The sequence below is a fragment of the Marmota flaviventris genome, chromosome 1, assembly GCF_047511675.1.
Source record: "Marmota flaviventris isolate mMarFla1 chromosome 1, mMarFla1.hap1, whole genome shotgun sequence".
Classification (NCBI taxonomy): Eukaryota; Metazoa; Chordata; class Mammalia; order Rodentia; family Sciuridae; genus Marmota; species Marmota flaviventris.
Window position 1 is genome coordinate 69,091,065 of NC_092498.1, and position 23,756 is coordinate 69,114,820.

At 43.4% G+C, this 23,756-nt stretch overlaps 1 protein-coding gene across 1 annotated transcript in view; it reads left to right on the forward strand.

Annotated features, from left to right (window-relative positions):
- The first annotated feature begins 7,989 nt into the window (after positions 1-7,989).
- Positions 7,990-23,756, forward strand: part of LOC114090454 (cysteine/serine-rich nuclear protein 1-like) — a 66,498-nt gene continuing 50,731 nt past the window's right edge. Inside the window, 4 exon segments of the mRNA XM_071607304.1 lie at positions 7,990-8,979; positions 8,981-9,180; positions 9,668-10,214; positions 11,309-11,473. Coding sequence (XP_071463405.1) covers positions 7,990-8,979; positions 8,981-9,180; positions 9,668-10,214; positions 11,309-11,473 — 1,902 coding nt within the window.

The window sequence follows — 23,756 nt, forward strand, 5'->3', positions numbered from 1 at the left end:
GGTCTCTCGCCAAGCCTTCATGAAATAGCAAACCGGGAGCTGAAACCAACCAGAAACAGACCAGTCCCACCCCTCCCTTCGGACACTCCGGCAAGGAGCCTGGGGCCCGCCATAGCAGAGTGGTGACATCACCAGAGTTCCGCCGACAGAATTCCTTCCCAGCAGAATCCACATTAGCAGGTGTGTGACTCCCACCCCCTCCAGATACAAGCAGCCAGGAAACCACCGGGGGCGTGTCTGTAGGGAAGCAGAGGGGATTCCAGATCCCCACCTCCCCTTAACACCAGCGGTGACACCCAAGATCTTAGCCGCTAATTTCTGGGGGCGTGCCCACCAAAGGGGTCCGGAAAAATTAAACTGGTGGTTCCCAGATCACCCCACCACAGCATTGGGGCTTAGATGAATGACAGAGAGGGTGTTCATCGTTCGGGATATAGGACACGCGGTGGGGCTGCAAGTGTAATCAGGTCCTTGGGGAACCGCCTCTGGTGAACAGGACCTGGCTGGCTGGCTGGGAGGAGGAACAGGGGGAGGGGCCGGATAAGTGAAAGGGCTCTGGACTAACAGGATTGAGAGACTCCCAGGAGCCACCATACAGGGATTTCTGTCAGCACATAGAGGGCAGAAGCTCGGCTCAGAGGGCACAGCTCCACCTATTGGAAGAGAAGAAAATGGGATTCAGCCATTGAACAGGGGATGCCAGCATGGCAGAGATCTGATGTCATCGGAGAGCGGCCGAGGAGAAAACTTCATCGGTGCCAGCGGCAACGGAAACAGTTGGTCCCCTGGTAGGGAGGGTGAGTCACAGATACCCGAGTCTCTCTCGCTTTGTCGTAGAGCCAGAGGGGAGGAGCGGGGCCACCGCCCGCGCCCGCAAGGTAGGCAGACCTGCGACCAACCTGCAGATCAGGCCCAGCGGTCTGCAGGCGTGGTAGGAGGGGCAGGGCAGAGCCACCGCCCGCGCCGGCAAGGTAAGCAGACCGGCGACAGACCGGCGGATCAGGCCCAGCGGCCTGCCAGCGTGGTACACACTTCACCCCAACTGGAGTAGGGGCGGGGCAGAGCAGAGCCTTCGCCCGCGCCCAGATCAGGCACAGCGGCCCGCCTGTGTGGTGGTCAAGTGACCCCAATTGGAGTGGGGGCGGAGCGGAACTGACACCCGTGCCAGCAAGGTGGGCAGACCTGCGACCAACCTGCAGATCAGGCCTAGCGGTCCCCGGGCGTGGTAGGAGGGGCAGGGCAGAGCCTTCGCCCCCACCTGCAAGGTAGGCAGACCTGCAACAGAACGGCGGATCAGGCCCAGGGGTCCGCGGGCGTGGTAGACACCTCACACCAATTGGAGGAGGGGCAGAGCAGAGCCCCCGCCCGCACCTGCAAGGGAGACTTTTCAACTATACAAGAGCAATATAAATATATAGGGGGGGAAAAAATTTCAAAAACACAACAGTTTCACCAAGAAGAAAGAAACGCAAGCAGTATGAAAAGACAAGGAAAGAAAGGACTACAAGCAATGCAGGTGAGCTCAACATTAGAACAGGTAACAGCTGCAGCAGATGGAATGTCAGATAAAGAATTCAGGATATATATGCTTCAGATGATCTGGAGTATCAAGGAAGAAATTAGACAGCAAAATCAGACAATGAAAGATCACTTTGACAAGGAATTACACAAACAAATCCAGGAAGCAAAGGATCAACTATACAGGGAGATAGAGGTTATAAAAAACAAACAAACAGAAATCCTAGAAATGCAGGAAGCAATAAACCAACTTAAAAACTCAATTGAGAGTACTACCAGCAGAGTAGAACACTTAGAAGATAGAACATCAGACAATGAAGACAAAGTATTTCAACTGGAAAAGAACATAGACAGCTCAGCAAGACTCTTAAGAAACCATGAGCAGAACATCCAAGAAATATGGGATAACATTAAGAGACCAAACTTAAGAGTCATTGGGATACAGGAAGGTATAGAACTCCATACCAAAGGAATGAGCAATTTATTCAATGAAATAATACGAGAAAACTTCCCAGACTTGAAGAATGAGACAGAATCCCAAATTCTAGAAGCCTACAGGACGCCGAATGTGCAAAATTATAAGAGATCCACACCTAGACACATTATAATGAAGATGCCCAACATACAGAATAAGGAGATAATTTTAAAAGCTACAAGAGAAAGGAAGCAGATTACATTTAGGGGCAAGCCAATCAGGATAACAGCTGATCTTTCAATACAGACTCTGAAAGCTAGAAGATCCTGGAATAACATGTTTCAAACACTGAAAGAAAATGGGTTCCAACCAAGAATTGTGTATCCAGCAAAATTAAGCTTCAGGATGGAAGATGAAATTAAAACCTTCCACGACAAACAAAAGTTAAAAGAATATGCAGCTAGAAAACCATCTCTTCAAAACATCCTCGGCAAAACATTACAGGAAGAGGAAATGGAAAATAACAATGAACACCAACAGTGGGAGGTAGGACAGTAAAGGGGGGGGGATAATCAAAGAGGAAAACAAACCATGTTTAGTAACATAAATAAACAAATATGGCTGGAACAACAACCCATATCTCAATAATAACCCTAAATTTTAATGGCTTAAACTCACCAATTAAGAGACACAGGCTAGTAGAATGGATCTCAAAACAAGACCCAACAATATGCTGCCTACAGGAGACGCATTTGATAGGAAAAGACATACATAGGCTGAAGGTGAAAGGTTGGGAAAAATCATATCACTCATATGGACTTCGGAAACAAGCAGGAGTGTCCATACTCATATCAAATAAAATAGATTTCAAGCCAAAGTTAATCAAAAGGGATAAAGAGGGACACTACATACTGCTTAAGGGAACCATACACCAACAAGACATAACAATCATAAATATATATGCCCCAAACAATGGTGCAGCTATGTTCATCAAACAAACTCTTCTCAAGTTCAAGAGTCTAATAGACCACCATACAATAATCATGGGAGACTTCAACACACCTCTCTCGCCACTGGACAGATCTTCCAAACAAAAGTTGAATAAGGAAACTATAGAACTCAATAACACAATTAATAACCTAGACTTAATTGACATATATAGAATATACCACCCAACATCAAGCAGTTACACTTTTTTCTCAGCAGCACATGGATCCTTCTCAAAAATAGATCATATATTATGTCACAGGGCAACTCTTAGACAATATAAAGGAGTAGAGATAATACCATGCATCCTATCTGATCATAATGGAATGAAACTGAAAATCAACGATAAAAGAAGGAAGGAAAAAGCATACATCACTTGGAGAATGAACAATAGGTTACTGAATGATCAATGGGTTATAGAAGACATCAAGGAGGAAATTAAAAAATTCTTAGAGATTAATGAAAACACAGACACAACATATCGGAATCTATGGGACACATTGAAAGCAGTTCTAAGAGGAAAATTCATTGCTTGGAGTTCATTCCTTAAAAAAAGAAAAAAACAACAAATAAATGATCTCATACTTCATCTCAAAATCCTAGAAAAAGAAGAGCAAAACAACAGCAAAAGAAGTAGAAGGCAAGAAATAATTAAAATCAGAGCTGAAATTAATGAAATCGAAACAAAAGAAACAATTGAAAAAATTGACAAAACTAAAAGTTGGTTCTTTGAAAAAATAAACAAAATCGACAGATCCTTAGCCATGCTAGCGAAGAGAAGAAGAGAGAGAACTCAAATTACTAGCATACGGGATGAAAAAGGCAATATCACAACAGACACTTCAGAAATACAGAAGATAATCAAAAATTATTTTGAATCCTTATACTCCAATAAATTAGAAGATAGTGAAGGCATCGATAAATTTCTGAAGTCATATGATCTGCCCAGATTGAGTCAGGAGGATATAGACAACCTAAACAGACCAATATCAATCGAGGAAATAGAAGAAACCATCAAAAGACTACCAACTAAGAAAAGCCCAGGACCAGATGGGTATACAGCAGAATTTTACAAAACCTTTAAAGAGGAACTAATACCAATACTTTTCAAGCTACTTCAGGAAATAGAAAAAGAGGGAGAACTTCCAAATTCATTCTACGAGGCCAACATCACCCTGATACCTAAACCAGACAAAAACACTTCAAAAAAAGAAAACTACAGACCAATATCTCTAATGAACCTAGATGCAAAAATCCTCAATAAAATTCTGGTGAATCAGATACAAAAACATATCAAAAAAATTGTGCACCATGATCAAGTAGGATTCATCCCTGGGATGCAAGGCTGGTTCAATATACGGAAATCAATAAATGTTATTCACCACATCAATAGACTTAAAAATAAGAACCATATGATCATCTCGATAGATGCGGAAAAAGCATTCGACAAAGTACAGCATCCCTTTATGTTCAAAACTCTAGAAAAACTAGGGATAACAGGAACATACCTCAATATTGTAAAAGCAATCTATGCTAAGCCTCAGGCTAGCATCATTCTGAATGGAGAAAAATTGAAGGCATTCCCTCTAAAATCTGGAACAAGACAGGGATGCCCTCTCTCACCACTTCTGTTCAACATAGTTCTCGAAACACTGGCCAGAGCAATTAGACAGACGAAAGAAATTAAAGGCATAAAAATAGGAAAAGAAGAACTTAAATTATCACTATTTGCAGATGATATGATTCTATACCTAGCAGACCCAAAAGGCTCTACAAAGAAACTATTAGAGCTAATAAATGAATTCAGCAAAGTGGCAGGATATAAAATCAACACGCATAAATCAAAGGCATTCCTGTATATCAGCGACAAATCCTCTGAAATGGAAATGAGGACAACCACTCCATTCACAATATCTTCAAAAAAAATAAAATACTTGGGAATCAACCTAACAAAAGAGGTGAAAGACTTATACAATGAAAACTACAGAACCCTAAAGAGAGAAATAGAAGAAGATCTTAGAAGATGGAAAAATATACCCTGTTCATGGATAGGCAGAACCAACATCATCAAAATGGCGATATTACCAAAAGTTCTCTATAGGTTTAATGCAATGCCAATCAAAATCCCAACGGCATTTCTTGTAGAAATAGAGAAAGCAATCATGAAATTCATATGGAAAAATAAAAGACCTAGAATAGCAAAAACAATGCTAAGCAGGAAGTGTGAATCAGGCGGTATAGCGATACCAGACTTCAAACTATACTACAGAGCAATAGTAACAAAAACAGCATGGTACTGGTACCAAAACAGGCGGGTGGACCAATGGTACAGAATAGAGGACACAGAAACCAATCCACAAAACTACAACTATCTTATATTTGATAAAGGGGCTAAAAGCATGCAATGGAGGAAGGATAGCATCTTCAACAAATGGTGCTGGGAAAACTGGAAATCCATATGCAACAAAATGAAACTGAATCCCTTTCTCTCGCCATGCACCAAAGTTAACTCAAAATGGATCAAGAAGATTGATATCAAATCAGAGACACGGCGTCTGATAGAAGATAAAGTTGGCTACGATCTACATTCTGTGGGGTCGGGCTCCAAATTCCTCAATAGGACACCCATAGCACAAAAGTTAATAACTAGAATCAACAAATGGGACTTACTCAAACTAAAAAGTTTTTTCTCAGCTAAAGAAACAATAAGAGAGGTAAATAGAGAGCCTACATCCTGGGAACAAATCTTTACTCCTCACACTTCAGATAGAGCCCTAATATCCAGAGTATACAAAGAACTCAAAAAATTAGACAATAAGAGAACAAACAACCCAATCAACAAATGGGCCAAGGACCTGAACAGACACTTCTCAGAGGAGGACATACAATCAACCAACAAGTACATGAAAAAATGCTCACCATCTCTAGCAGTCAGAGAAATGCAAATCAAAACCACCCTAAGATACCATCTCACTCCAGTAAGATTGGCAGCCATTATGAAGTCAAACAACAACAAGTGCTGGCGAGGATGTGGGGAAAAGGGTACACCTGTACATTGCTGGTGGGACTGCAAATTGGTGCAGCCAATTTGGAAAGCAGTATGGAGATTTCTTGGAAAGATGGGAATGGAGCCACCATTTGACCCAGCTATTCCCCTTCTTGGTCTATTCCCTAAAGACCTAAAAATAGCATGCTACAGGGACACTGCTACATCGATGTTCATAGCAGCTCAATTCACAATAGCAAGACTGTGGAACCAACCCAGATGTCCTTCAATAGACGAATGGATTAAAAAAATGTGGCATTTATACACAATGGAGTATTACTCTGCATTAAAAAATGACAAAATCATAGAATTTGCAGGGAAATGGATGGCACTAGAGCAGATTATGCTAAGTGAAGCTAGCCAATCCCTAAAAAACAAATGCCAAATGTCTTCTTTGATATAAGGAGAGTAACTAAGAACAGAGTAGGGACGAAGAGCATAAGAAGATTAACATTAAACAGAGATGATAGGTGGGAGGGAAAGGGAGAGAAAAGGGAAATTGCATGGAAATGGAAGGAGACCCTCAGGGTTATACAAAAGAACATACAAGAGGAAATGAGGGGAAAGAGAAAAATAATACAAGGGGGAGAAATGAAGGTCTGTAGAGGGGGTAGAGAGAGAAGAGGTGTGGGGAGGGGAGGGGAGGGGGGATAGTAGAGGATAGGAAAGGTAGCAGAACATGACAGTCACTAGTATGGCAATATGTAAATCAATGGATGTGTAATTGATGTGATTCTGCAATCTGTATATGGGCTAAAAATGGGAGTTCATAACCCACTTGAAGCAAAGTGTGAAAGATGATATATCAAGAACTATGTAATGTTTTGAACAACCAACAATAAAAAAAAAAAAAAAACTCAATTAAGGAGATTAGCAACAACAAGAAAAACCAATCATCTGTTAGTCTCTGGAATTGGAAGGCAGTCTTGCTTCATACAAGTCACTGAAAAATAGATTTTTCTTCTGGCTTTCGCGGGGTTGTCAGCAAAATACCTAGAGAATCACAACATGGTGTGTTTGCAACCCTTTTCCTTCCTGAACTCTGGTCTGCATGGTAGAATACTTTTGACTAGGAATACTTCCAAAAAGTAATTTAAAAATGGGAAATAAGTTTCTGGTTTCAGATCTGGTGCTTTATTTTCATTGATCTCTCACCTCAAACTCCACTCCATTCAATTCAGAACTTGAGAAACAAATTCCCAGTATGATTATAGGAGGGCTGGGGCTTGTTGGAATAAATTAGGCCATAATTCCTCATGAAAGATATTTATGGCACATTATGGAGACTTTGTAAAAAATAATTTAAAGATAACTGTCAGTATCTTATAAATACCCAATAGGATGAAGCTAGAAATCTGTAATAAAAAAGGAAGTGAAAATTCACAAATTTGTAAAAAGAAAAAAAAATTCTGATCAAGCAAAAAAGCACAAGGGAAAAAAAATACATAGATAACTAAAAACGATGGGAACACACTATATCCAAATTTATGGGATGAAGCAGAAACAGTGACCAGGAAGGTGTAGTAGTCAGGGTTTTCGAGAGGAACAGAATCAACAGGAAGTATGATTATAAAAAGGAGATTGATTAGATTGGCTTACTTGATCAGAAGCTGGATAATCCCCAATTGGCCTTCTGCAGGCTGTAGAGCTGGAGGAACCAGTAGCTACATAAGTGGCTGAAGCCCCCAAACAAGACAGATCAACAGTGCTCTCCTAGTCTGAACAGAAGCTTCCGGAAATTCCCTGAACAATCACTTTCAGAGCCCACTTTGGAAGAGTGAAGAAGCAAGAGTCCGATATCTTCAAATGAAGACAGCAGCAATCAAGAAGGCGTTCTAAGTCTCCCGCCGCTGCCGCCGCAGCGGCCAGACACGCAGAGCTAGAGGCAGCTTGACCGACGGCTGCGGAGCGGAGCTCAGAGAGTCGCGGCGCGGGGATCGTACTGAGCTGGATAGAGGGTGTCCTTGGTGAGCGACCAGCTTTCAGGCATTCTGTCGCCAACCCCTAGAGCACCTCTGCAACCATGACTGGGCTGCTGAAGAGGAAGTTTGACCAACTGGAGGAGGACTCCTCCTCGTTCTGCTCCTCCACCTCCTCTGACTGCGTCTCTCCTTCCTGCTCCCCAAGCTCTTCAGTCTCAGGTGAAGAGAGCCCCCGGGGTCAGATGCCCCTACCTAAATGGGACTTCTGTGGCTCCCAAAGTTTTACCCCTCGGTCCATTTTGAAGCGGGCTCCTCGGGAATGCCCATGCCGTGTTGCCTTCACAGGAATCACTGTCTTTTACTTCCCACGGTGCCAGGGCTTCACCAGTGTGCCCAGGCGTGGTGGCTGTACTCTGGGCATGGCCCCTCGCCACAGCGCCTGCTGCCACTTCTCCTTGTGTGAGTTTACACAGGAACAAGCCCGGGCCCGGCGCGAGAAACTCCGTCAGCGTTTGAAAGAGGAGAAGCTGGAGATGCTGCGATGGAAGCTTTCAGCCTCTGGAGTACCTGAGGGAGAGGCAGACCTGCCACTTACATTGGATGCCATCAGTGATGCCTCTGTGGAAGAAGACTTGGCAGAGGCTGTGGCAGGCGGCCTGTTGGAAGAAGTGAACTTCCCACCATACCACCCAGCGCGGCGACGGCGTGCTTTGCTGAGGGCTGCGGGTGTGTGAAGGATCGACCGCGAGGAGAAGCGGGAACTGCAGGCGCTGCGCCAATCTCGTGAGGACTGTGGCTGTCGCTGCGATAGGGTCTGTGACCCTGAGACCTGCAGCTGCAGCTTGGCGGGTATCAAGTGCCAGATGGATCACACAGGGTTCCCTTGTGGCTGCTGTAAGGAGGGCTGTGAGAACCCCAATGGCCGTGTGGAATTTAATGAGGCGCGTGTGCAGACCCATTTCATCCACACGCTCGAGCGCCTGCAGCTGGAGCAGGGGGCCGAGAGCCTTGGAGAGCTGGAGGCCCCTGCACAGGGCAGCCCACCCAACCAAGGCGAGCAGGACACGGTGTCCTCTTTCCCGCTGGCCAACCCCCTCAGCAAGCAGTGAGCTGGGAGACAATAGCTGCAGCAGTGACATGACTAATTCTTCCATGACATCTTCCTCATCAGACGCTAGTGAGGCCCCAGACCACCCCACCCACCCAGGCCTGCCTGGTCCTGGCTTCCAGTCAAGCATTGTTGATGACAGCCTGGAGCGGATCCTGAGTTTCAGTGACTCTGACCTTGGTGTGTGTGTGTGGGGGGGAGTGTGGGAGGCCATCCTGGCACGTGATTTGAGTTACCTCCCTGGCTGGGTGAGAGGCGCTTAAGCTGTGTCAGAGCTTTCCCCACCCTTCTCCAGGTTCGAGGGCTTTTCCGTGCAGAGGCATGTCTGGCCACTGCCCCAAGACCCAATTGTCACCCCTGACCTTGTGATGCTGCCCCCTTTAATCTTCATTGGATGGAATTTTCCCCAGAATTTTTTGTTCCACAATAAAAGTCCGCTCACTGACGTGTTCTCTCTCTCTCTCTCTCTCTCTCTCTCTCTCTCTCTCTCTCTCTCTCTCTCTCTCTCGCCTCTTCAGTAAACCTTGTTACCACGTTAGGTGGCTTGAGGCTGGAGCTGGGAGGAGCCATCCTGGAGCTGGTTTTAAAGGTAATTAGAGTCTTGTCTCTTTAAGTGGTTTCTCACCATTTGAACCTTCTTTCATAAAGCCAGCGTATGGGTTGCGGGCTAGAGAGGAGGAGGAAGAGGAAGGGGGTATGGGGAACCTGGACAACCTCAGCTGCTTTTACCCAACTGACATCTTTACTGGTGACCCTGGTGGCCTGGCCAGCTGGACCCACAACTGCTCTGGCTCTAGCTTTGTGCTGGGCATCCTGGATGAAAATACCAACCTGGATGCTAGCTGCTTCCTAAATAGTGGCTTTGAAGGGTTGAGAGAAAGTAGCCTCCCTGGCACCTTAGTGCCACCCAGTGTGGACATCCACCAGAGCAACTCCGTGGACCTCAGCCTATCTTTCTGTGACTCCTTCAAGCTACTCCAGTCTCTGCCAGATTATACTTTGGGGCCTCACTATATCTTTCAGAAGGCGCCTGGCAGCCTGGACAACTTTAAGGCGTCCCACGTCCCCTTGCCTGGCCTCTCTCCTCCGGGGGATGGCAGCACTTGCTTCTTGGAGTCCCTCATCGGCTTGTCTGAACCAGTTGCCATTGTCTTTGCCCCCTTCATCGACAGCCAGTTTGAGGACACTGCCCTGGCCTCTCTGGTAGAGCTTGTGCAGGTGCTGCTGCTGTTTTTTTTATGATTTGGGGGTTCCCCAAGGTCTGTATGCAATGTTTCCTATTGGCTGGCTCAGCCACAGGTATGGGCCCTCCTGGTTTCCACGAAACACTCTGAATTTATTTATTAAATAAATAAATAAATAAATTTTGTATGCTGAAGAGAGGGGGAGGGGCTTCCCCCTTTCAGCGGCCTGGCCCCCCACACCCACACAGTGCTCTTCCACCTCCACAGCATGTGCCAGGAAGAGAAGACATGGCTCTCCTGGAGCTTTGCAGACCTCTTTTCAGTCTCTGTATAATATTCCTTAGCCCAAGGACAGTGAAATGGGGCTAATCAACCTCTTCAGGCTTCTTATGCTGCTCTGAGCCCTAGACCTATGGGGTGGCTAGATCCTCTGGACTGTGAAGACTGTAATCTATTTCCATAATTTATTTGGAGACTGAAGCAGCTTTAGCTGTGCCTCTTTGGTTGCTAAGTAGTGCTGGGGGCAGGGTCCCTTTTGTCCTGCATCCTGTCCTGCCTGGGCTTTGGTTTATACCAGGTGTGGATGCAAGCCCTGCGATCTCCTATTAGTTACCTGGTTCAGGGATGGCTGTGTAAGCAGGTGCTGGGCTGGCCAGTTGTGACCAAAACCCCCTTATGCCTGCCCCACCCAGCCCCTTTGCTTCCTGCCCTCTGATCAGCTTTCTCCCCTTCAAAAGGCAGTGGCCTCCATTCCCAGTCCATAATGTAGGAAGGGGAGACTAGATGCTCAGAAAGGGCAAGGGATTTGCCTTTGTATGAACATGACCCTGCAGGGCTTTGGGGCACTGCACTCTACCCCAGCCCACTGTGTACCCTGAGGCCATTTGCTAAGGGGTGGCCCCTTAGGGCTTTTATGCCCTTTGTTTGCTGATGTTGAATTATGAATTTTGAATTTTACATTAACTTTTATATTGTCCCTCAGTGTCAGAACTATAATTTATTCATTTATCTGTGTGTCTGTGCCAAGAAAGCTAGGCTCTGGGCCTGCCCCCTTGCCTAGGCAGCCTTGCCAGCCTGTGCTGTGGGAACACATTGTACTTGAGCTGACAGGTACCAATAACGAGGTAGAAGAGGAAGAAGAAGGAGGAGGAGGAGGAGGAGGAGGAGGAGGAGAAGAAGAAGAAGAAGAAGAAGAAGAAGAAGAAGAAGAAGAAGAAGAAGAAGAAGAAGAAGAAGAAGAAGGAGGAGGAGGAGAAGAAAGAAAGTTCTAGAAGAATTGCACTTGCATCTGCGGTTGCTTCTAGTTTTTCCATCTTTTTTTTTTTTTCTATCCAGCCCACCATAATGACCCACTTTAGGGAGGGTCTCCACTTCAGTTGTGATCCACATGCCAATCATTCCTAGACACACCCAAAAGTCTCTTAATCATTGGCATGTCTTAATCCTATCAAGTTGAATGAATGCTAACATTAACAAAGACTACCAAGACTGGATCAACAAGAACACCAGAACAAATCTACAACTATGACTGAAGTAAAATCAGGAATCAAACACAAAGTGAGGCTGAGGATGTAGCTCAGTGGTATGGTGTACTTGCAGGAGGCTCTCCCTGTGTTCAGTGTCCACCACTGCAGGAAAAAAAATATCCCCATAAGTGAAAGTTCTGGACATAATGACTTCATCAGTGAATTCTATGAAATATTTAGGTAAGTGATTAGAGAAACATTGCCAATTAATCTCAGTCTCATTCAAAAAAATGAAGAGGAAGGGGGAAAAAGAATTGTAGAACTCTTCTCCTAGTTCTACCTGCCAGTGGGTGTATAGAGAACTGTCAGAGTGTGAATTCAAGGAATATTTCAATTGTACCAATATTTCATATTTCTGCCAATAATGTACTTTGCAATTGATGCCGAAAAAGGTGAGCACAAAATAAAGTATTAAATTAGGGATTGTCCTTTATCTCTGGTTCTTCCTGATTGCATTTTCACTGTTAACTCTTAAAAAAATAAAAGTAGAAAAGGATGGCAGAAAATTCAACTACTTCCTTAAAGGTGCATCAACATCTCTAACACATATTGAAAGACCTAAGCAACCTCATTCTACTTGGGACCTCATTTTTCTCTGAAACTTAACCCCTGACCTACTGCAGTCCTAAAGTCAGGAAAATAGCACAGAAAAGCTCTGTGGAAACAGTTCTCAGAAAAGCCGCAGATGGTGATTGCCTAAGATAGGCCAAGATATCGAAATATTTGAAATTCTAGATGCCCCCCACCTGGGTGCGGTGATCAATATTTAAACTAGAAGCCCTGCAGCTTGGCACACCTACCCCCCCTGAGACACCCTCACGGTTTAAACCAATCATTTTTAAGTGTGTCAACCCCTTGAACTAACCAATAATCCTTTCCATATTTTTTCCTGCCACTTGATATGCTAATCATGTTTTAGAGTTGTTGTTTGATTTTCCCAGGGTGTGTGATGATTTGCTAAGAGATGCTATGATGTATGTGGGGTCCCTGCCTTCCCCAAAGAATGTATAAAACTGCTGCAAACCCTGGGCTCGGGGCCTCTCAGCATCACCAGTTGCTGTGTGTGCGTGGAGGACCAAGCTAGCTTGCAATAAACACTTCTTTGCTATTTACATCGATCTTGGTCTCTGGTGATCTTTTGGGGGTCCCAAATTCAAGCATAACAATATCTAGGTTATCAGTTTCTCTGGAAAAATACTTTGCTTACTGTGTTTTGTCTTCTGGAAAAATCCTTTTGAATCTGAAAAAGTGAAATGTCTCCCTGTGGTCTATCAAAGGTGTAAAATTAGGACTTTTGGAATTCACTCTAGGAAATGGAGGGAAGGGTCCAAATGTTCAGACAACTCAGATTAATCTGCATGGCTGTTTGGCCCCAGAACAATTACAGAAGTGAAATTAGTTTAAGAATACTTGTAATTAACATACATTTATGATTAACAGGCAAGTGAGAACCTTGTCTACCCACTGTGCAAAGGAGACCCCTAGGACCTGTTCCATATCCAGCAAAGACACCCACAGCACAAGGCATACTGGCATCCAGGAAACCCGCCCTTCCTTTCTCAATCTCCAAAACAAACACAGAAGTGAAAAAACTTTTTTCCATAATTTTATTTTACAAGGGCCAGAAAATTTTATGAAAATCCAAGACAGCATAAATATTTCACATGATTACTAAACTGAAAAACTTTTAAAAATATTAATTTATTTTTTTAGTTGTAGTTAGAGAGAATACCTTTATTTTATCTATTCATATATGGTGCTGAGGATTGACCTCAGGGCCCCACACATGCTAGGTGGGAGCTCTACTGCTGAGCCACAACCCCAACCCTGAGAAATGTTTTTTTTTTTTTAAATACCCTTTCTTTGTAGAGGTTCTTCCATTGCAGCATGTTGGCAGAGACCTCATGGCTCTCAAGCCAAGGTCGAGCAGTGAGCAGTCCAGAGCTCCCATTATTCTAAAGTCTCTGAGCATGGGTGGGAACCTCAGGCAGCATCCTGCAGACTAGGGTGGGGCTCTTGGCACTCTGGAAAGAGCCTGGGCAATCTCAGGATCCCTCAGTCCATGGGGGCAGGCTGAATGCTTGTCAGCCAGGTTTTTCAAAGGCATCCTCCTATCCTGGGGGTACATGGGGCTATTTTGGGGTCTCAATTATCCTTCCTGGACAAGCAGATGGCTGTGTACCTCTTCTCATCTGGGTTCATGGAAGGGTCAGGGCGAGATGTGAAACCCACAAGGTCTAAAAAGTATTTGACGGGTGACATCCTAGTGATCCCAAGAATGAAAGCCCAGCCTGGGATCAAAAGGCAGAAGCCAGGGCCCAGAATTGGATTCCTTGAGGGCTGGCAATGCCTGGGGCCCTGGAGCTTCATCTCCACAATCCCAGGCCTCCTCCATACATACAGCAGGGCAAAAGTTTGTCCATAGTTGCAGCTTCTCAGAGGAAGAAAAGTCTTCAGAGACCCCTTGTCTGATAGTTTCTACTCTTATGATCTCCTCTTGATCTGAACCACAGGGTATAAAGTTGAGGGGAGATAGGACCTCAAGGGCATATTCCTTCATAAAGCAGGATCTCCTAATCCTAAAGGCAGAGCCAATCATTTTGGATGTCAGTGTTTGTTTGTTGATATGTTCAAAAAGATTTTTGAAAATATCAGAATCCCCACTGCTCATTGTGATGGCCCATGCCTGACTACCCTAGTCTCCAAGGAGAGAAAGAGAGTGTAGAAGATGAGAGAGTGAATGAGTTAGCCTTGGAGTGCTGTAGAATCAGACAAGGCATGGCACTAAAAGTAGCAGGAAACAGTTTTATTTGGCTGCAGCCAGGCTCAGAGGGCACAGCTTTTGCTGTAATCAATCAATCCCCTGAACCTGAGTTCTGGTAGTTTCAGAGTTTTATACCCAGCATGTAAGGGGAGGGGCTCAGAAGTTCACAGTCTGCAGAAGTTCACATAAAAGCAGCTTTTTCTTTCACTGTTTTGGGCAAGTTAACCCTTCAAGGAGAACACCTGAAAAGGGGAGAGCTTCTTCTCCCCTCTCTTTTCTCCTCCTGCCTGCTGTTACCATGGAACCCAGTTGGTAACTTATCTTAAAAATGTAGACATCTCTGTGAAGCCCAGCTCAAGGTCAGAGATATTGTTTGCACATTTCTTCAAAGTACTATACTGGATATGTTTGTAAAAAACTAGTAAGGGGGTATCCAGCACCTGGTGTGCTGGTATCTTCCCGACCAGTGCCCAAGTAAAACAGGGCAACATGAAAATAGAAAGTTTATTTACATTGAACTCTTTTGCTGACATTCATGAAACCAGCCATGGTCAATATTTTTGGAGAAGCCCAGTTAAGACTTTTTTGTGGAGAAATGTGGTGCCACTTCACTGGGACACAGTGGTAATGGGCCAAGGTTAAAGATTAGCATGTTTCTGGGGAGCCTGTCTCCAGGACTACATGGATTTGACCAAGAAAAGCTGCTGGGGCAGGTGACTGGTTGCTTTGCAGCATAGCACTCTCCTAAGGATGAATTTGAGTTCTTCTGTGTCATGGGCATAAGGTTCCAGGAAGGCAGGCAGAGAAACTAGGGATGGTTCTATCCAGGCTGGGCTCTAGGCAAGTGTCTGTGTGGAGGGCAAGCACAATATAGCAGCTCCCATGGCCTAGAGAGCAGTTCCCAGTGGAAATGTAGGTTTTCCCACCAGGGTTCTTCCAACTGAGAACATAAGGGGGACTATTGCCCAGAATTTTCTAAGATCAGTGACAAAGGCAAATGGGATATTAATGTCATCTCTGCAGATTCCAGAGTTGGCTTCACGGAGTAGTGAATAGTCCATGACTTTGGCCTCTAGGTCAGAAGAAGCAGTGGCAGGGCTGAGAGGGGAGGCAAATGATTGAGCTCAGCATTTGGTGTTTACTGATGGCACTCTTGCACAATCTCAAAGTAGAGTTTATTATGTTGGGTGATGATTGTACTCTTGGAGGCAAACTGCTTCACAAGTTTGGGTCTGATGAACTTCAGCTAAAAAGCAAGCATCTTCACTCTACTCTGCTGTATAACTAGGAAGAACACATTTAAAAAAAGAAAAGCAATCATCTTGGATGCAAATATAATAAATCCTATTGTTCTCACTTGTTAATTAGATTAAGGTCAAAGTATTTCACAAAGGTTTACTTATCATGCACTCCAGACTCTCTGTTTCCTTTGTATATGTGATATCCCATGTTCACAGTGCTTCTTCAGGGCATGTACCTCTGCTTCTACAAGGGCTTAATTCATTATCCCAAATCAAACCATAGGTAATGCTGCAACTGAGTCCTCTGTAGAGAACACTGTTAGGAGAAAAGATGGAGATCAATTCTCCAGTCTCGACTGGAATTCTCAGCTACCTGTTTTGTTTCTCTACTGATGAATTCCTAAATTATAAGGACTAAGGGGAAGAGAGAGGTGAGGAGAGCAGGAAAGAGGGATGAGTAGCTATAGAGTTTAAATATCAAATAAACAAATATGTTTCAGATTTAAATTCTTGTCTCAACCTTTAATAGATTGAAGTGTCATTTAAATTTTCTAAGCTACAGCTGGTGGTCATTGTTCAACCTGTGAAGTGAGAACAAAATTGTTATTTTTAAAAATTAGTTTTAGGATTTTAAGACAGCATAGGTCAGTCAGGCACAGTTGTGGCACACAGCTGTAATGCCAGCAATGGGGAGGCTGAGGCAGAAGGAGTGAAACTTAGTGGTCAGGCTGAGTAAGTGAAGGAGACCCTCTCTCAAAATGATAAAAAAGTCTGGGGATGTAGCTTTGTTCTAGTGACCTGGCTTCAATTCCCAATGCTGCAGAAGTAAAAAGGAAATATAAATAAAGTAACAGTTCCTGAGACATAATACAACAAATAACCTTTTAAAGGTATAATCATTCTTATGTGATCATACTGTTACCCTAGAAGCATAACCCGAAAGAAGGACAAATGTATAACTGTGGCCCTTTAAAACATCTCCCTAATATAAAAGGAATTTTCACGTTCTTCTACCAGAGCCACTTTATTGGTATTTTCTTTTTGAGACAGGGTCTTCCTAAATTTCCCAGGCTTTCTATAACTTGAAATTCCCACCTCAGGCTCTCGAATACGTGTGATTACAGGTATGGCCCACTGCTTCCTGGTTATCAGAAATTGGTTATTAAAAATTATCAGAAGCATACATATATTTACATCTTATAGGAACACAGTCCTCTCTGTTTAATGATCCTTTTACCTTCAATGTCATCAACTCTGCATTATTATTCACTTAAGCATATTCAGAGCGCTTACCTCAGCAAGTTTTTATGAAAAGAGCTACAAGTATGGCATGTTCTCTCTCAAATGTGGAACTTTATAAACACAAAGTTTACTTGAATGTACAGTAGGAATTATTAGAGTCTAGGAAGTGAGGAGAAGATGGAAGACGAGTTGATGGAAGTGATCAGTATACTCTGTATGAACAAAGATATAACATAAACCCCTCAATGTTTGTTGTAAATATGTGTCAAGAGATGAATTTTAAAAGCACTACACAAACACAAAGATAAATAAAACTATTTTTTTTTTTCTCCTGTGGGAGCTTGTACGGAATTCTGCAGTCCTAGGGCTCCACCTGGAAAGAGATCACAGTGTGCGGTGAAATTCCCCAGCTTAGGAAAGCCTTGAGCAGGCCAGGACCCAATCTACCTATCTGAGTGTTGCTGAGTAGGATCCTTAAAGTCACAGAAATTACTTCCTTTATGGATAGGATTGGAGACTTCTAAATAAGCACCTATCAGGTCTTGGCAGCCCCAAGCTACTGCAGATGAGGTCCCAGTAGATCAGTGCATGCAAAAGTACAGAAGGGAAGAAGAGCCTGTTGGAGGCCACATGTGTACCCCAGGGGCATTCCCACAATCTGCTCCTGCTTTCTTGGTCTCTGAAACCCATTTCTATTTCAGATCCACTGCCCTGTACCACTGGCCCCACAAAGGAGCCCTGCAGATTCACACCTTCCTTGGCTGGGCTGGATGCAATTATAATAAATCCAATTGTTATCAGTTATTAATTAGATTAAGGTTAAAATATTTCACAAAGGCTTACTTATTATGAAATGCCAGTCTCTCTGCTTCTTTTACATATGTGATATCCCATGTTCATAGCACTTCTTCAGGGCATGTACTCTTCTCCTACAAAGGCTTAATTCATTATCCCAAATCAAACCTAGGTTATCCTGAGGCTGAGAATGAAAATTTGCTGCCTGTGAACTCAAGACTGGCTTTTTTCCAACTTTGAGGCTCTGCAGCCCACTGGAGTTTCCACAGGGGACCTTCTTTCTTCTATACCCGTCTGCCTTGTTACTCCTTTTTCACTTGAGAGTAGGTATATTTTGCTACTGGGAATTATTATGGGACCACTTGTCCTTTTTTTAATATTTATTTTTTAGTTGTAGTTTGACAAATACTTGTATTTTATTTATTTATTTTTAAGTGGTGCTGAGGATCAAACTCAGGACCTCGCACATGCTAGGCAAGTGCTGTATTGCAGAGCCACAACCCCAGCCCTGGACCACTTATCATTTATTCGTATTTATAGTACTGGGATTGGACTCAGTGGTGCTCTAAGCCACACATCTAGCCGCTGCCCCTTTTAATTTTTTTTTGAGGCAAGGCCTAAGTTTCCCAGGCTGGTCTGGAACTTGCCATGATTCTGCCTCATTCTTTCCAATAGCTGGAATAACAAGCTGGTGTGCCACTGTACCCATCTATATCAATTTCTTTTACATAATTCATATCTGTATATTTTCCCTTCATTCTAAGGAATATCTCCAAGTCTTATCTTTTTGTATCTGAAATCTTATGACACAAACAAGTAAAACCAAAATGTTCAGCATGGCCAGTCTACCATGTGCTTTTCAAATAGCTGAGGATCAAAAATTAGCCTTTCAGTTCTATTATCAGGATCGTCTATTCCATTTGTTCACACACACTAGAAAGTTATATAACTGCACTGTACTAACTATTAGAAAAACATGGAATAACACCACACAGAGTTCTGCTTTCAGGCTGCTACTCCCTCACCCAACATCAACCCATGAAATATCATTTATTTCCTGGAAGGGATTATAATGCTCTTTCAGAGTCTTTGTTTCTGATGGTGCCATTAGAAGCAGTGAATGATATTCCAAGGATTCTTATTATATATTGCACTACCTGGCTCCCCATTCAGTATCTCATTTTTAACACAAATTCAAGAAAAGAAAGAAGGAACCTGAGAATGAGGTGAGGCCCTGGAGTTTAATGAAGTCATTAGGTCTGTAGTTCTAGTGATGGCAACTCAGCTGCAGCAGCTTTGTATTCTTTACCAAGGAAAAGACTGGGGAGTGAGCTGAGATGCAAGAGCAAGTTGGGAGCTGGGATCTGCCCTGTTCTCTCAGTCCTTGGTCATCCTGACAGGTGTGTGTGTGTATGTGTGTGTGTGTAGGTGTGTGTGTGTGTGGAGGGGGGTTAATTAAGTCCTTCTGAGGATGGGTGGGGCTGGAGTGGGGGAGGCAGTCAGGGACTTGTGTTGTCTAGGCTCCAGGCATCCAGCCTGGATGGTTTGAGAACATAGGAAGAGAAGCTAACCTTATAGGAGAGTTGTGGAAACTTCTGGGAAAAAGAACATAGGAAACAATGGTATAAAAGTAAAAAGTTGGGAAATGCGGTGGAAATAAAGAGACTCAGAACTCACTATATTTTTCTGGAGTGGTGTTCTCAGCCTTTCCCAGCAACAGAATCATGTGGGGAGAAATCCCTCCCTGCTCCACACACACAAAAGAAGCCCCAGAAACCAAGTTGAAAGATTAAGATATTCCTTGGGGTGTATATTGTAGTATTTTTGGTAAATTTTAATTAACTTCTGTGAGCACATTTTTTGACTTGATACACTAGGATAACAGACTTATTCCCAATGAGGATTAAATGATAGCACATGCAAGGATGATCTCACATTCAGTTATGATTCTATTTTTTTATGCTTGCACACAGCCTGAGTCCAACACTTGCTGCATTGTTGTGTTGTTATATAGGTTTAACACTGGCTCATTTACCAGTGATTACCTCCAGTGAGCTCCCACTCTGCCATATGCCGCATAAGTGGGAGAAAAGATAGATGGCATCCCTGACATCTACTTCTTACCCTAAGTGGTGACAATGCTGTCACCTTGTTTTTTAGGTGATATTTTCTCTCCCCAGCTTCAGAATACTGAATCCAATGATTTCCACAGATTCCATGAGTTCTAGGCGGGTTCAGCTGAGAGACTGCTATTGGCATCTGGGAACCTGGTGGAGTACTTCACTTCTGTGTGCCCTTACCAGGAGGGAGAGGGTGCTCCTGGACATGTGGATGGTAGTGCAGGTGTTGGGTAAGCAGGTGAGTAGCCCTAGTAAAGGAGCAGAAGGCCTCAGGTGAGTGGGGAGCCAGACCACAGCCACAGGTGTACCATCCCAGAGAAGATGAAACCCGCCTTTCGGATACAGTGCCTCCAGGAGCCGAAGGAACTATGTTCAGGGTGGGCGCCTGTGCTAACAGCCTCGGAGCCCTGGGTCTTCAGGTATAAGCCTGGGCAGCAGTGCGGGCTTTGCCCCTGCACCGCCTCCTTCCTCAGCACAGTTCTTTAAGCTATGTTCTCCAGTTTCTCTTGCCCCAGTTTACCTGTCAACCCCTCTGATGCCTGGTGCAATGGGGTTTTCTCCCCACAGGGGCCCAAGGAGGCTTCAGCAGCAACCTGCAGTAGCTAAAAGAAAAAAAGAGAAAGGACTCTTTTAGGCATGCTTAGCGTTTTTTCCAAAAAGCAATCCAGGGGTTTCCGACCTTCTGTCACCACCTAGGGGGCAGCCAGTGTGGAACACCACAATGCCAGAGGCAGTGTGAGGTGGGTGAAATTCCCTGGGAATGACACTTTGCCAAGTGGGGTCCATGCCGCTTAGCCTGATGGCAGTTTCCAACTGAAACAAAGTTCTGAGGGGTCTTAAGATAGTTGCCTTCTTTGTCTTCATCATTTCTTTTATTCCCCCAAGTGCAAGCCTGTTTCTCAAATCAGCTTGGCATTTTCTGCAACCCCGACTCAGGGGTGTTGTCCAAGCCCTCCCCAAGGCCACCACGAACTCATCCCTAGTCTTTAAAAACACTAGGGCTCTGACCATAAATGGAAAATTAACATTCTGCAAGTTTAATAATTAGAGAATACAGTAGGAGAAGGTTCACTATAAAATTAATCAATCTCATAAAGCTAATGAACCCTCAGAGCTTCTGAGAAGGTCCCTAGCCATGTAACTTCATAATTGAGGTTTTTCAGTCTTCCTTAAATAGATTTTGCTAGCCCTCCCCCAATTACAAGAGCTTTTCCTCCCTCAAAATCTGGATACACATCTGACTAGACTGGTGATTATCAGAAGTGTGTCTTGGAATTTCAAAGGATATGAGTGTCAAAGAGGTGCTAGGAGAGGGGAAAGAGAAAGAAGGAAGTAGAAGGACCTGATGGAGAAAGGAGGGAGACTGGATTGGCTTTGGGCTAAAACTCAGAGCTTGGAAGGCCAGAAAAATTGCTCTGTGCCTGGGGCTTCCCTCTGTCTCTCTTCCTGCTTGCTGAACTGCCCACTCCATTTCTTTGTGCCTACCCAGGGTCACCATGATGATGCCCTTATGGGAATGTTGAGTTGCAGGAGATTTAACTGATGACACAGAGTAATATTCCTGGTGACACTGGTATTGTTTTTATTTCTTTTTATTTGACTTAAAATGGTTGTTTTAAATATTTGCCAACCTTTAATAACTTAAACCCTACAATGTTGAAATTCTTTGTCTTATTTGCAAACTTTAAAACTATAAAAATATCTGTATCCTTTATTATGCATCTTGTATGTTTGTCTTTTGTTACTTTCTATGACTTCTCCAAAACTGATGCAGTTTTAATTTATCTCTCATATTTGATCAACAGATGTAGGCAGTTCAAAAAGGTTAAATGCCTCAATTCTTTCATTGACATCTACTTTATGATATCTGATTTATGGCTTATATTTCTATTGGGATGAGATAGATGTGTTCACAATTTCATCTGCATATGAAAATCACAAATCCCAATATTGGTTTTGCTTATTGATATGAAATGTCTCCATTTTACACAAAACTAATATTTATATTTGTGTCTGTTTCAGCCCCTAGGATATTTAGTCTACTACACTGTCTATTCAGAAAAAATTTAAAAATGAGGAAAAGAGAATGGATTTCAGGTGGCCATATTTGCTACTCTTCTGGAGTGGGCACATCATGTCAGGTGTCATTTCTGATGTTGAAGTTTGTCTTTATACCTGCCTCCCTGGCCTGAAAAAGGGCAGGGATGTCCTTCACCTCCACATTTTCTGCAACTGGCAAAATACCCGGAGCTTCAGCACTGTGCAGAGTTTGTTGAAGAGCAGAGCAGTTGTCCTGGTGACGATGGAGATGACTCCTCAGCTGATGTCTACTGATCACCAATGGAGCTGAACACTGATTATCACTGTTCTCTCTTCCTCTGCCTCTCCAGAACCAGCCTTTGTGATTCTTATGTCTTAACTCTGAGATCTTTTCTGACTCTGCTCCAGGTCTAGAGCCAAATCCAGCTTGGCAGTCCTGAGGTCTTGACTGTAGCTTAAAAATCCTAATACCTGTTTCAGCCTTTCTTTGGAGAATTGGCTTAATATCACTTTCATATCCTGTGTCTAATATACAGCATTGGATTTGGCTAACAGGAAAAGCCAGGGTTCTCATCTCAACAAAAGTCTATTTTGTGTAAGATTTTTCCATGTCTCTAGGGTGGAACATTAACACAGTGCTAAGACATTATTATAGGAATGCATGTATAAACTCATTGCTTATACATGGTGGGAATTCAGTGGCAAAAGATGGGTTCCATTTACTCTCTAGAAAATAATTCTTAGGAAGAACTTGCTAGGACCCCGGATGAGGCTGTGTTCTTCTTTGGTCTAGTGAACAGGGGGTGCAGTATATCTTTTCTGCTTATCATGCTGAGCAGCAGAGAAGCCTCATGCATGTCAAAACTACAGGTCTCTTGAAATATGGGAAAACACAGGAACTAGAAGGGGAGAGAGTGAGAGTGGAGAGCTTAGGGGGGTCTCACCTCACAACTTCTTCCTTGTTCTGTTTTTTCCTAATGAAAAGTGGATATGGGCACTTTTTTGCCACTTTCTTTGTAAAATTCTGATGCCCCTACATTTCATTCTCTTTCCCGGCCTGAGGTCTCTGCAGTGCCCACCACTCCTTCCTTTCTCTTCGTCTCATGAATGACTGAACACTTTTCAGTGAGATAATCTCTTTATTTAATTTATCTTATTCTGTGGATAATTTATCCTATTCTGTGTTCTTTTTGATCTACTCAGAATGTGTTTTTTTTTTTTATTAAAATTTACAACATTATTAAAGCCTTTTCCCTCCAACTTTGGAATAAAAATTTTGTGTTTTTGAAGTCAAGAGAGGAAATACTAGGGGTCCACCTGTGGTCTGAGGAAGAGCACAGGGATGCATGAGGTCATTAACATCATAGAAATTCAAAAAGTGAGTTACAATATTCATTAGTATCCTGTCACATATTAAACATCTGCCTTCTCTCCAATGCAGGTAGGTAGATAGATAGACAGTTATATCTTAGTGACTCTCAAACACTGTTGGTAGAAATATATAAGATAACATCATTTGAAAAAAAATTATGAGAGCTGAGGGTCCAGCTCAGTGGTTGAGCATTTTCCTGGTGGGCTATAGGCTCTGGTTCTGATCCCCAGAGCCACAGAACACAGAGAGCTGAGGAAGAGAGTGGAAGAGAAACCCAATAAGGCAACACATATTAAGCATTTCAGTGTGGATACTTTATGTATGTGAGTGAGAATGTTTTTAAAACAGAAATTCCACTTTTTTGGAGGAGGAAATTATGTTTATAAAGGGAGGTGGACCCACCATTATCACTTCTAGTGTCTAGAGGTAGAACAACCATAATTTTACTCCTCAGAATGCCTGACTTCTTTCTGGCC